At 42.3% G+C, this 12721-nt stretch overlaps 1 protein-coding gene across 8 annotated transcripts in view; it reads left to right on the top strand.

Annotated features, from left to right (window-relative positions):
• tns1b (tensin 1b) overlaps nt 1-11637 on the top strand; it is a 95929-nt gene extending 84292 nt beyond the window's left edge. For 6 of the 8 annotated variants that reach the window (XM_079277132.1, XM_079277135.1, XM_079277131.1 and 3 more), the window contains 11 exons: nt 433-1466; nt 1580-1666; nt 3455-3583; nt 3772-3864; nt 4480-4557; nt 5043-5111; nt 5277-5321; nt 5742-5910; nt 7154-7222; nt 7472-7501; nt 8062-11637. In XM_079277132.1, coding sequence (XP_079133258.1) covers nt 433-1466; nt 1580-1666; nt 3455-3583; nt 3772-3864; nt 4480-4557; nt 5043-5111; nt 5277-5321; nt 5742-5910; nt 7154-7222; nt 7472-7501; nt 8062-8200 — 1942 coding nt within the window. In that variant the 3' untranslated portion in view covers nt 8201-11637. The remainder of the gene's footprint in view (nt 1-432; nt 1467-1579; nt 1667-3454; nt 3584-3771; nt 3865-4479; nt 4558-5042; nt 5112-5276; nt 5322-5741; nt 5911-7153; nt 7223-7471; nt 7502-8061) is intronic. The other 2 variants (XM_079277133.1, XM_079277129.1) reach the window with 1 other exon arrangement.
• Nucleotides 11638-12721: the final 1084 nt, after the last annotated feature.

Raw genomic sequence — 12721 nt, 5'->3', positions numbered from 1 at the left:
TCCAAGGCCGGATCTTAAACCAGATATTAGTGAATTCGTGAAATAGTAATGATATGATATAGATGTGACTTGTACATCCGTCATAGTGTCATTTGGAGCCATAGGTGGCTTCTGCTTTGCAAGGGTATACCTTGTTAATTACTCATAGTTTTAATTGCTATTCATTCGTTCTACTTATTTAATTAGACAATCTAAATATTTAGGTGCTTAAAGGGTTACTGTGCTCTTTTTCAACCTGGACCCCATTTTACCATGTTTTGAGTCTAAGTGGGCGTACATTGACAGTGAGGAGTTGCCCCAAGCAGCTCGTTTAGCGACTGCCGCAACCCTTTAATGCTTTTTAGTCTGCAAAGTCATGCGTCCAAATAAATATGTGTGTTTGATGTATGTAGAACTTCAGCTGGTTAATAAACGTTTGCAATTTTCTTCCAGTGATCACCCCAGCAGCGTTAGCACGCCGTCCCAACCCACTACTGATTCGGGCTTCCGCTCCCAGGCCACAGAGAGTGCCTACCCAACTCACACCCCCTCATATCAAGCCCTGAATACCCCCACTTCTTCCTACCTGAATTCCAGCTCTCCGACCTCTTCCTACTTTGGCACCACTACCCCTACGCTATCCTACCTTGGCCCCAACACTCTGCTGGGGAGCTATGTGGCCTCAGACGCCAGCCCGCACACCCCGGAACTCTCCCAGACAACGCTGAGCCACGGAAGTCCCCATGCGCAGCACCGGACCAACATCCTGGGCTCCACCTACAACCCCCTCCTCCAGCAGCGCTCGTGTGCTATTCAGGAGGCTTCTATCATGGGCCAGCAAACATCACCAGCTAACGGCTTTGATGTGGGTATGGTAGGTCTCAGTGGCAGTCCCATTCTTGGTCGTCGTCCGTCTCAGGGAGCTCAGAGCAGCCCAGTCCTTAGCAGACAGGCCTCTTTGGGACAGGGGTCTCAGCGGAGCCCGGTCCTCAGCAGACAGCCGTCCTTGGGCCAGCCCATGCAGAGCAGCCCCGTGCTCAGCCGACAGCCATTGATCGCACACCCCCAAGGAAGTCCAGTTTTGGGCCGTCACCCATCTGTATCGCAGGTATCCCAGAGAAGCCCCAGTCTGGACCGTCACCCCATGCACAGCGGTTACACCACGCCAGATGAGAGACATGGGAACCTGTCACGACAGAGCAGCTCATCGGGCTACCAGGGACCACCCACTCCCTCCTTCCCCATCTCACCTGCAGGTTACCAAGATGGGGGGATGATGGGGATGGGTATAGGGTTCCGGCAGGGCAGCCCAGCCCCTGGTTTCCAGCCCCAGCTTCCAGAGAAGAGGCGCATGTCGAGCGGCGACAGACCAAACGGACCGCCGTCCTATGGCACGCTGAACGGGAAGATAATGTCCCCAATGAGTGGAGGAAGCAATCCCGGCTACTTCCACACCCTCTCTGACTTCTCAAGGTTCAACATGTCCGGTAAGGATACATACATTATCTGGAGTGACATGAAGACACATTTTGGAGTCCTTCTCTGTTTGCTCCTTCTCTGTCACTTGCTTTTTTTGACATTCTTTTGTTTTTTGTTGCAGATGGAAGTCCTGAGAGCAGGCTGAATGTCAAGTTTGTCCAAGATACATCCAAGTTCTGGTACAAGCCAGACATTTCCAGGGAGCAAGGTAAGATGCACAGAGACTTTTCCCTGAAATCACCGTTGGAAGTTTTCTTACCCTTTCATTTTTACTTCGTGGTGCCTGCTGGGGATTGGCGGTTAAGTGTGTACCAGTGTGTCAAAATGTTAAGACAGTTGTATCAAAGAATATGCCGTATATTCCATGTTTTGAATGTCAAAGACCCACCCCCTATATGCTTCTAAGTTGGAGTTTACATTTGCAGCATGCAACCTTGCTAGCAAGAAGCATAAAAGAAGATGTGTATTTATTTATTTATTCATTTGCCGCTTTCCAATAGTATTATACAATGAAGAAGTGTATAGTGCTGCAGGAGTGGTTTAAAAGGTTTGAATGGATGTCTTTGATTTCAATGTGGAACTAGATCACCATTGTTTCTTGTGGAGTATTCCTTCGAAGCATTTAAAATGGGATGATTGAACTTTAATGCTTTTGTTAAATTTGAAGTCATGGCGTTAGCTTTCACGCAAACAAGCATTAGCATAATCACTTTTCCTAAATGCATGTCCGCGTATACGCAATAATGAATTTTCATGGTTATACAGAACACACACGTGCTCATGCAGCGGTATATACACATCTCTGTACGTGTGTGTTTGGTTGTGAGGTCAGTGGCTATTGGCTGCCATCTGCATTTGCTTATGGCCAGTATTGGATAATATCATGTTAAATACAAGCACATGCTCAACTGCAATGACAACACACACACACACACACACACATAGTTTATACTTAGTGCCATGCACTTCCAGAGGAAAAGCCACACCACATGTAGAGAATTAGGGAACATCTGCATGTGTTACTCATCTCATCCATCTTCCTTCCTTAATAAACCATCACATGTGAACAGGCTGAGGCCTTGAACTAAATAGTGAAGTCATTCATCTAAAGCGGCTCTCCTTCAACGATAGTGTGTCTAAAGCGAAGCCGCTTGTTAAAAGTTGGAGTTGTAATGAAATATGGACTGACTAGCGCCTTTGCTCTTGGTCGTTCTTTTAACCTTCTGCTACCTTTTTCTTTAGTTCACTTAAATCCTTTAATGAGCTGACTTCCTCTGACCTCCTCAGTCTGTTTAGCCAAATTTAGCCAATGCAGCCAATGTGTCCCTAAAAAACACTGGTATTTCATAAGCACTGCAGTGCTTTGCCTGTTTCTCGTCCTGTTTTTTATTTATTAGTGCCGTATGTTATTTTACATTTTAACTCTGACCTGTCAAGCGACTCCAGATGTTATTTAGCTCGAAAGCCATCTCTGATAAACGAACATCAAATAGGCTGTACTAAGGCACAGCGTGGTACTGACCCGTCAAGCACAAGGCAGCCACATCATAAAGCATAACCTGCTTCATGTCTACTCTACTCTAAATGGGGCCATAATAAAATAAATAAACATCATGTTGTATTGAAATAGACTTGATTGAGACCATAAATCGAGAGGTAGTGTCATTGTCTCATAGACTTCGATACAATCGGACTTCTTTTCCCAACCAGAGGAGTTGTCCCCTTCTGGAGAATAGACAAGAATACAAGTATAAGGCACTTCCGCATTGGCTTCACCTTTCAGACCTGACGGTTGCCCCTTGCTACAAACCAGATGTCAATCCCACGGTCCCACTAGAGGAGAAGTCAGGGGGTCACCTAAATCATCAGGATGAATTGTCCATGGACCTTTAATATCTCCACAAAATTCCATGGCAATCTATCTGATACCTGTTGAGATTCATCACGACCCTCACAATTCATTTTGTGACATAACTGAATGCCTACTGTGTTACAGCTATTGGCCTGCTGAGAGAGAGGGAGCCTGGAGCCTTTGTTATCCGGGACAGTCACTCGTTCAGGGGGGCTTACGGCTTGGCTATGAAGGTGGCCTCTCATCCACCCTCAGTGCATCAGAACAAGAAAGGTATGGGGGAAGGATGCATGTTTATGTTTGAAAGACAACTCCACTGCTTTGTGCAGCTCCTCTTACAGTAGAGAGCTGCTGTGTTCTTTGGTCAGGGTGGAGACAGACTTAAAGCTAATGCCAAAGATGTGAGGTGATGTCTCCATGGTGATCAGCTGTGACCCCCCTCTCCCTCTATTTTGTCGCAGGCGACATCACCAACGAGCTGGTGAGGCACTTCCTGATCGAGAGCAGCCCTAAAGGAGTGAAGCTGAAGGGTTGTCCCAACGAGCCTTACTTTGGTACGGCCTGAAACACACACACACACACACTCACATGTACACTGACAGCTCGGGGAAGCCATGAGGAGATTGGAGGAAAAGTCACATGCTCCTTTCTCTGCGTCTGTCACAGATCTGCACCCCTTTCCAAGTTGTATAACATACAATCCTACCGTAATTACTGACTGACTGTAGTGATCTAAGTCATGTTCTCTTCACTAATTACACTCTAAAGACTGTACGGCGTGCGTGTGTTTGTCTCTTCTGCCAAATAGAAAATGGGACAAGCTGACTTCTGTACACTTTTGTGTTGCCTCTCCTTCCTGTCTCCAGACCATATGTCAGTTCCTCACTCTTTTCCCCACGTAGAGTTGCTGTCTGTAATTATTTTGTTTTACAACTACTAATACCGACAGAATGGCGTTGAGTGTTTTTTCTAATTAATAATAGTTTAACCAAATCCATCCCACCAAAAAACGATTGAATCATGGGAAGTGCTGTTCCTCTTGACAGGAATAGAACCAGAAGTGTCAGTTTTTGTTTGTCACAATGGAATTATTAAAGGAGGAGTGTGCTGATTGTGTGTTTTGTGGCTCCAATGCGTGTCTCTGACCGGGTCTTGTGTCTGTTTGACAGGCTGTCTGTCTGCCTTGGTCTACCAACATGCTATCACACCACTGGCCCTACCCTGCAAACTACTTATCCCGACCACAGGTATGTGGATCCAACATTTATGCATTTTGAAGTGATTCTGTTGTGTTTGAGTACAAGTTTGCATAGCAGGCGAAAAAAAAAAAATGTTCCTTCGTGAATTTAAGGTAACACTGGATGAGCAATTGTTATTCAAATGATGCTTTTTGTATTCATCTTAACTGAAAGACTATTTCACAAGTTAGACAAATTAACTTTGGTAAAAAAGAACTCCTGCCCCACATTTTAAGTATCTTTTGTACCAGGCATTTCTATCTGTGAATATTTGTGTTGCGAGGTATGATTTAAAACTGATTGCCATAAAAGTATCTTTATTGCATATAGGCTACCATATAATATCAGAGGTGAGCCTGGAACCTATAATTAACATAGTAATAGGCCTATGCTGATGAACCGATTACAGAAGCCCTTGGTGCTGCTAAATAAAAACAAAAGAATATCAAACAAACTATATAAAAGTAACTTCCTCTGTCTCATATTTTATGTAGATCTCACCGAGGAAGTGCCAGAAGTAGCCGCACCGAATCCACTGGCTGAAAGGCTGAAACAAGGAGCAGGTAAAACATGACCTCACTCTCATTCATTCTCTTTGGTAAAAGCGATCCTGTGACACTCTCTGTTTTTTGAGGCTCAAATACAACACAGCTTTGAGATTCTAGGACATTCATGACCATGTAATTAACGTGTCCTGAATCATCCTGTTCACTTGTTCGGACAACAAGACACCCATGTTATCCCAGTGCAGAAGGCCCCTGCTGATTCCCATGGTAAACCCTGTGCACTTTTATTTGGAAACTTCCATCTGGAATGTGCATCCTTTATGTCTGTCCGCGTATGTTTAACCTGCACAAATTCAGATAAATGAACGATGGCCCTGTTTAATCCCTTGAGATGTATTTAGATTTTGTCTGTTAACATTCGTGTCCGGCTTCTTGTCTGTAACAGGCAAAATGTTTCATGTGGAATGATATTGGATGGATTTGTTTCTAAAGCAGTTTGACCCCAGCTTTGTTGCGGACAGCATGTTCTCTAATGAGAGGAAATCAATATATTTGCATGGACAGATCAAAACAGGCATCAATAGCATTTTGGAAGACATACAGTTTGTGTCGTTTCTTCCTCACACAATGACCGTTCCATTTGGCATTTCTTTTGTTGTCTGATTTGAACGTCTGCTCTCTTCCCAGCATGCAACGTGCTCTACATCAACTCAGTGGAGATGGAGTCCCTGACGGGCCCTCAGGCTGTTGCCAAGGCCATATCTGAGACACTGGCTGCCGCCTCTCCAGCCACTGCCGCCATTGTGCACTTCAAGGTGTCTTCGCAAGGCATCACGCTGACCGACAACCAGAGGAAGTAAGTCTGGATACCACCCTGTGCGCTGTTAATGTTTGACTCACAAGATCAACATGGCCTGACGTCAGGAGATTTAGCTGCTGACAAAAGTTGGATGTCTGAATGTAAGATAATAAGTTTGTTTTTGAAGGGCAAGTGTCAACATGAGTCCCTGCACACGATCAGAGGAATTACATAACTGTTAACACAGGTTTAAAGGATCAGGGTCTTATTACTCACTGCAGTGTTTCAATCAACAACCCACTTTAGAAGTTGTTGGACCATTGTCTTGTTGTGAGCTACAGAGACAATTTGACAACAAGATTATTTCAGAAAGCATGCAGGGTTTTAAAAACAGGATTAAGGATACGTTTGAGCGCTGATTTGATTTGATTTGAGTACTAAGTCTGTCGTCCCTTCTAAGTGCATTTTGAACGTTTTTTTGTTGTTTTTAACTTGTTGCCGTTTTGTTTTTTGTGTTTTTATGTGGTACTCGTGTGAAACTTTAAGCTGCCATCTTGGCCAGCATCCCCTTGTAAATTAGATTCAAAGTCTGAATGGGGTTATCCTGACCAAATACATAATTTGGTTTTGTGTAGGGTGCCAAGATGAATACCACTTTTAACCAAACCATACTTTAAACCCCTAACCGACACATTGACATGGGCTAAGCTTATCACAGATATATTGGTAGCAGTGTACATTTTATAAACTGCAGAATATAAATGCATAAGATCTGTTAGTACATGTGAAAAACAACTATCTACACAGTATATATATATAATATGTTGTTAAAGTATTAACCTCCTGTATAAACCATGTCCACTACCGGTCTCCTATCCAAATACAGAGACAGATAAAGTTATCGGTTGAACAGAGACAGTTGATGACGCCTCTGTACACCTCACACAGGCACACACGGTTCACCCAATACATAGACTCCGCATTGAGTGGAGGTTTTGGTTCAAGTTCATATTGACCAGCTGGACTTTATGATTAATGCCCCCCCCCCCCCCCCCCCAAGATAATTAATGGCAGTGATCAGTGATCAGCTGACCAATTTCCTGTTGAAAAGCAGGTATTGGTCATGCTATCATTATAAGCATGATGATGTGTGCTTCCTCCAGGTTAAAGTCATTTTGACTTACAAAAAAACATATCGTCTCCAAATCCACATAATGCACGCTTTCCCCATGTTTTCTTTATTGTATTTTGGTGTTTCTTTAATAACAATTTCTTCACCTTTGGTTTCCTGCTTTTATAGGCTTTTCTTCCGACGCCACTATCCCACCAACACAGTCACGTTCTGTGATACTGACCCACAAGACAGAAAGTGAGTCCAGAGACATGAAAATGATTTCCTGAATGTTTGTTTTTGGCTACCGATGAGTTCCAAATTACTTAAAAAATCAGAAAATGCCTCTTTGTCCACTATCTGTATTCTTACTTCTACTATTATTGTTTGTGTGAGTCCTGCGTTTCACTCCTTTGATGCAGTTGGCATCTCAGAAAACCTAAAAATGTACCAGCAAGTCCACAATTCATCAGAATGTTGACACTTACTTTCTTCAAATCTTTTCAGGTGGAACAAGCCTGAGGGAGGAACGGCCAAGTAAGTAAACCTCTGTGGAATACAGCTCCACTGTTGATCTGATATTTCTATCGAGTAAGCGTCGGCAGGGTTACGTGAAGCAGGGCATTCAGTGGGAGGTATTCACTAAGTCGAATGACATTTGCCCTAACTGAACCGGTTTTGCCCCGCTGATAATGGCCTGTTGGGGTTGAGCAGTATGAATAGAGGCTGCATCCGCTGCAGCAGAGGAAAATGCGTCCGAAATTCAATGCCTGAGAAAAGAAGGTGTAAACTATTTAATCAGACACACGCAATATGATTTAAGCACCAGGTAATATTTTGGTAGCCAGTTGTATAATCTTTTTACCTGAATGATACCTACAGGGTATTTAACGAACACAATTGTCAACCATCTTCAAGTTAAAGGGTATCTTTGCTATTTTGAATCCAAAGAAAATGTAAATCTCCTTTATAAATATATATATGTCATTTCAGTTTATTCAATGAATTAGTCTGTTGACATGGATTCCATTGTAGACACATTCCAATGCTTAAACATGGCAGCTTCTACAAATGAATCTCTGACGTGGACTTTGCAGGCTGTTTGGGTTTGTGGCGCGTAAGCAGGGAAGCACAACGGACAACGTCAGCCACCTCTTCGCTGAGATGGACCCTGACCAGCCTGCCAGCGCCATCGTCAACTTTGTCTCGAAGATGATCGCTTCGCAGAAACGATGAGAGCTGTCAGCAAACCCCCTGGCACTTTTTCTTTTCTTTTTTTAAAACACCTTTGGTTATTTTCTTTCCTTTTATCGACAGACACTTACTTTTTTGTTTTGGACAATTCAGCATTTGGTTTTTACGCGTCACCTTATTTCTTCCGCTCTTTTACATTTACGTGCATGTCTCAGTGTGTTTATGTCTGAGAGACAGAGAGAGAGAGAGAGAGAGAGAGAGTGTGTGTGTGTGTGTGTGTGTGTGTGTGGTGTGTTTGGGTGTGCGCAGCTTGCATGCATGTGCTTTTCTTCTTGGACGGACTCCAGAATGGACCAGAGGAAGTGCAGGGATGGGGTGTGGTTGTGTGTGACAATGGGACGGGGGGCGATTCTGATCTCGCCCGGCAGGGTATCACATGAACAGGAAGAGGGAATGACATTGTGTGTGCAAATGTTATTTTTTTAGCAGTTGTTTCATTTTTGTTCATTGTTTTTTTTATAAAGAAGAAAGAAAAAAAAAGAAGTCAAGTTGTGTGATGTAAAGGTGGATTGTAAATCTATCAGGCTTTTGACTGGTCAACCAAAGATTTAAAAAAAAGTAGTCAGGGCGTGTATAGTGTGCCACTGTCGGAGAGTCGGAAGTATTCTTTTGTAAAACAAATATGGCTGCTTCATCAAAAATACTGTTTCTTTCTGTACTGATACTGTAGGTCAATTATGCGCCGTTGCCATCTTGCAAACATTGTTTTCGGACATCTTTGCAGCTGGTGTGTAAATATTCTAGATTGCTTTATGAGTAGGACTGTTCTAGATGACATTTGATGCCTGACTTTCTTTTGTAATGCAAAGCTTTGTAAGAAAAAAGAAGAACATAAAACTCTCCCAGGCTGTCTTAAATATGCAAATCGCCAAACTTGGAAATGAGATTGCTCTCCAAAATCCCACAGGTCTTTCCTTGTTCATCGTAGTAGTGTCGCTAAAGATGCAACAGATGTTGTGCCTCTGAAAGTGCAGCTATAGGGTCTGGCAATATCGTTTTAAACTACTTTCTCATCGACGGCATCCAAGTGAACGCTAAATCTCACTGAATCACTGCATCCACGCAAAGTCTCTTGATCGTTTTGGTCAGACGGGGGTTTAGCTTCCCATCTGCTGTCATTTCCTTCACAGTCTGCGCAGCGCTTAGCCGAGCTATTTCGCTCACTACTGAAGGGCTGGAAGTTGTTTTGCGAGGGCGATCTTCATAGAACAGTGATGTCCGGTTAGGCCCTGATCACACACAACGTTCTGCAGGAGGAAGCCGCGAGAAACACACTGCTGTTGCGTTTTTTATTTTCTATTGTTGCTTTGCAACCATTGACTGAGTGCTAACGTTAGCTTAACGCAAACTGTACGCTAACCTAAGTGTCTCGGTAGAACAAGGACGCTAAGACAGTAAGAGCCGGGGAATCGAACCGCCAACCTTGTGGTTAAAGGACGACCTGCTCGAACCAAGTTGAATCTTTTTCAACTCGACGCGCAGCAACACTTCACTGTCATTGAAAACAATTTAAAAAAGCCGCCCCAGGCTGCTAAAAGGAGCTCTAGTCTGATCAGGGACTTATACCGCTCTTCAGTTTTCTGTGTTCAAAGTTTCCGTCAATAGAAAGAAGCTCTTTGCGTCAGCCGAACAATACTGTTAACACTCACACCCTACCCAGAAGTAAGCTATACATATAAATATACATATACAGATATATATATATGAAAAAAAACTTCCAAACAGTGACTTAAGATATTTATTTTTTTGCTTTGTTGCTCTGTTATCGTGTATACATGTATTATAAAGTACACATCAAGATTACTGAAAGTGAGAAGAAAAGATTGCTTTTTTTATTCTGGCTAAAGTCAAGTGCATTGACATATATATATAAGGTGTAAAGTGTGTGCATTTCAAACTTGTATTTTAAAATGTGGTTTTTTTCACAGCATTACTTCCTTTTGTCAACATTCTTGTTTTCTAGGGAAGGCTTTGTTTTTGTTTTTAAGAGAGGGGAAAATATTTTGTATGAAAGATTGCTGTTACTAAAGTCCAAATTGGAGTTGTCCTAAAAGATATGCCAACACAATTGTTTTATTAACTTAAACCTGCCAAGAAAATACATTGTCCAAGTTTAGCACTTAAATGTTGAAGTATTATCAGTGTCTTTCTACGTGTAAAAAGTGACGATATGGAAATTGACAGACCCATTTCATGTCATAATAATTGCATGTGTGGAGGCAGGACTTAATAATTCCTGTAGTTCTACAGCACCTCAGCATGGGTCTGGGGGGGGGGGAACACTAGTCAGATCAGTCAGTAGCTGCTGCCCTCATGTGGTGAGGAAAGATCATCGCAAAAGGAACCACTTTTATTCTAACAGTGTTTTAGCTGTGATTTTAGCACGTCAAAGGGTAAACGTTTCAGGAATCAGATCGCTGGCAAAATTAACTTTAATTGTAATGTTAATTCATACGCTATTTTTTTTTTTAGAGAGTGAGTTTTCTTTTGCATTCTAAAAAGGGGGACACATCATGAAAAACTCACTTTTTCAGTGCTTGAGCACATACATTTAGGTTTGTGTGCTGCCTAGATCAGAAAACATGTGATTGAAAGCCATTCAGATGTTGGCTCCCCTTCCTATGTCACATGCAGGCTCATTAGAATAACCTGAATTCATCTGAGAATGAGCATGATATGTGCCCTTTAAAGTCCCATTCAAGGACTGAGTAGTAGAGATTATGACTCCCTCCTTTATGCCTGATGCTCTAGGATCACTTGGCAGCATGATGTAAACTAATTAAAATAAGGGTTAGTTCAGGGGTCTTCATTCTGACTCAAATTTAGTTTTAAAAAAAAAAACAGCACTTACAGGGCTTTTATATATGAGCAGAATGTTTCATTATTTATTCGCAAGAGCCTGCATGCTCAAGTCAAGTCGTTACCTTAACGCTGCTGACTGTAATCTGGGCACAGTACTCTCAAGTCTGACTCAGCCCCGCCCGTTCCAGATCAGGTTTTGATTTTCACGTGACGACTATGCCTTGACAGAAGAATCTATATTTTTGCCTACAAAATGCTTGTTGAGAAAAGAGAGCGTCCTCTATACTTCAAACTGAATGTTTTCGCCATTTGTCTGCCAAGATGGAAACTCCAGTGGCGTCTGCCCACTTTGACAGATCAGTCTGGACTGTAGAATGTGTGTGAATGAGCTCCTATGCCTGTATAGAGCTTTGTCATTTTTTTGGTTTGCTACATTATATGGCTTTTACTATTTCTGATGGAAAAAACACATTAAAAAAGCAGTACAAATCAAAATGTACATCATTTTGTTTGTGTTTTTGTCAAACATGCAATTTTGGCTTTTCTGTTGTCTCGATGTGAATTTAGAGGTTTAAGCTTAGTTTGCTTTGTTTATCAGCATCCTCCAAAATAACTTTTTTTGAGAGTAGATTTTGAATGGAAATTGTCAAAGTTCTATAAAATCTATTCAAGATAAATGGCAGTGTACTAGTTGATTGGATACCTCTACAGTATATATCATTCACAACAGTTTTGATAGGACAGCGTGATATTTAAAATTCGGACTATTTCTATGAAAATGGTTTATTTGTCTTCAGGCTGGATACTTTTAAATGCAAAATGTAAATAGCACAGCAAGCAGGCGTTGTTTTTGCCTTTATTTATTTCGAGAGGAGCTCAAATCAGGCCCAAGACAAAAATAAGATTTCCTGACATGAGCCTCTTGAGGTATTGCAAATTATGAGATTGTTGTTATGAGTGTCACCATTTTTAAACCTTAACCACAATGTTTTAATGAACCGCTGTGGACGGTTGCAGCAGCAAAATGTATTTTATACACCTTAAAAAATCAGAATCAGCCTGATGCTGATTCTGATTTTGTTGCCAAGTATGTTACACATACAAGGAATATGGCTAAGTGATTGGTGCGTGACAATAAACAGTGCAATAGTAAAGTCATTTAAAAGTAGAAAATATTAATATTTTCAATAAAATGTGATAAAGAAATTAACAGTATACGTTAAAACAAGTCAATTAGTTGCGTGTCAAGTGTATTTTTAAAGAGAAGAGTTGTGCAAGAGTGTGTAACCAAGTAATTGTCTGAGGGAAATAAGTGTCTGAGTCAGTGGGGGTTGATGAGCCCGACTGCAGACGGGAAGAAACTGTTCTTGTGGTGTGAGGTCTTGGTCCTGACAGAGGGAAGGGACTCAAACTGTTTGTGTCCAGGGTGAGAAGGGTCGGCCACAATCTCTCTTACCGGCCTTTAGAGTCCCGGAGGCGAACAAGTCGTGGAGGGACGGCAGATTGCAGCCAATCAACCTCTCAGCAGAGCGAATGAGACGGTGATGGTGGAGCAGAGAATGGACTCAATGATGGCAGTGGAGAAGTGCACCGTCATTGTCTTTGGCAGGTTGAACTTCTTCAGCTGCCTCAGGAAGTACATCCTGCTGCTGAGCCTTCTTGGTGATGGAGCTGTTCAGCTCCCACTTGAAGTCCAGGGTT

Source organism: Melanostigma gelatinosum, assembly GCF_949748355.1.
Source record: "Melanostigma gelatinosum genome assembly, chromosome: 10".
In the NCBI taxonomy this organism is placed as follows: domain Eukaryota; kingdom Metazoa; phylum Chordata; class Actinopteri; order Perciformes; family Zoarcidae; genus Melanostigma; species Melanostigma gelatinosum.
The sequence above is the reverse complement of the archived record's forward strand: the minus strand, read 5'-3'. Positions and strand labels throughout refer to the sequence as shown.